This window comes from Myotis brandtii, unplaced genomic scaffold (genome assembly GCF_000412655.1).
Source record: "Myotis brandtii unplaced genomic scaffold, ASM41265v1 scaffold619, whole genome shotgun sequence".
In the NCBI taxonomy this organism is placed as follows: Eukaryota; Metazoa; Chordata; class Mammalia; order Chiroptera; family Vespertilionidae; genus Myotis; species Myotis brandtii.
In genome coordinates, this window is record NW_005370361.1 from 184,641 (window position 1) to 185,990 (window position 1,350).

The 1,350-nt window shown below is 66.8% G+C and overlaps 1 protein-coding gene across 1 annotated transcript in view; it reads right to left on the minus strand.

Annotated features, from left to right (window-relative positions):
- CNOT3 (CCR4-NOT transcription complex, subunit 3) overlaps positions 1-1,350 on the minus strand; it is an 11,277-nt gene that overhangs the window by 4,617 nt on the left and 5,310 nt on the right. The window contains exons 11-13 of the mRNA XM_005879979.2: positions 1,210-1,343; positions 1,009-1,132; positions 34-232 (exon numbers count right to left, since the gene is read on the minus strand). Coding sequence (XP_005880041.1) covers positions 34-232; positions 1,009-1,132; positions 1,210-1,343 — 457 coding nt within the window. The remainder of the gene's footprint in view (positions 1-33; positions 233-1,008; positions 1,133-1,209; positions 1,344-1,350) is intronic.

The following is a 1,350-nucleotide window of genomic DNA, read 5'->3' on the forward strand; positions in this document are numbered from 1 at the left end:
GGCAGGGGAAAGACACACAGCCTTCCTACCCACCTTAATCTCCGGGGCGGCGCTAAACTGCGGGGGTCCGTTGAGCAGGGCGCCAGCTGCCTTGGCATCACTGAAGCTGGGTGTCGGGGAGCTGGGAGGGTTCACAGGAAGTGGCACGAGGAGGCTGGGTCCCCCAGCGTTGTTCCCTGAGCCTGGGGCTACGCCCCCAGCGCCTGCTGGGGCAGCTGCACTGGATTCCTTCCTGGAGAGAAGACAGAAGAGGGGGATCATGGGAGTGTCCCCACGGTGAGACGGACAGGAAGGGTGACGAGGGAGAGAGAACAGGGAGGAGGCCAGCAGCAGCAGAGGAACCGCGAGGGGTGGGCTGAGGGACGGAGGGAAGGGCTCTCTGGGAGGAAGAGCTGCCGGGTGGGGGAGACTCGGTGCTCCCAGGAGACTGTGTAGCCGACATCCCCTAGGAAACAGGGCGGCCTCTGAACGGTCCACGGAGCAGGGTGTGAGTGGGTGTTCCAGCCACAAGATGTGGTGCCTCAGGCAGACGCCCCCTTGGGAGCCCCCCAGAGAGGTGGGCTGAATGTCTGGGAACAGGCTCCCCGAGGTCCCACCCAGGGGGGAAGCTCTCATGGGGCGCTGTCCTGGGCATCGGGGACCAGGGGAGGGTGGCTGGGGACGGGAAGGAGGACTTTGGGAAGCAGACAGAGCCCTCCATGGAGTCAGGTGACGGTGGGGCAGGAACAGAAAGGGGGGGCCGGGGCCAAACCAGAGCTCCTCCGGGAAAGAGGAAGTCGGAGTGCCCAGGCGGGTGTGGGCTGAGAACCCTGTCAGTGAGGAACGCTTTACGTCGCAAAGGGCAAAGCTGGGGGACCCGTGCCCCGTGTCCCAGACCGAAAGAGGTGGGACACGGCTTGTGGGGGTGCCAACGGGCCAGGGCAAGGCCTGTGTCTGCACCATGGGCAACAGTGGGTACCCCGTGCCTGTGCGTGCCTGTCCCCAACCCCGACGGAGGCCGACACTCACGAGGTGCTGGAGGGTGGGTTGTGGGGGCCAGATGGGGGGCCCAGAGCCTGGCTGCTGGCATTGCTGCCCCCACTGCTGCTGAGAGCCACCTCCGCCGGGCTGTCCGCTACGACGGAGCTGTAACCTGGGGGAAGGAGGAGGGGATGGAAGAGGCCACCAGCAGCTACCCAGCACCCCCTGCTCCCAGCAGCCCCCACTTACTGGTGGCACCGTTCTGTTTGCTGGCACCTCCACTGCCACTGCTGTTACTGCTGCCGCTGCCTCCACCACCTCCCCCGCCGGGCTGGACGCTGGGGGGCCGGGGCTGGGCAGCATTGGGCCCACTGGGGGCTGGTGGGGCCA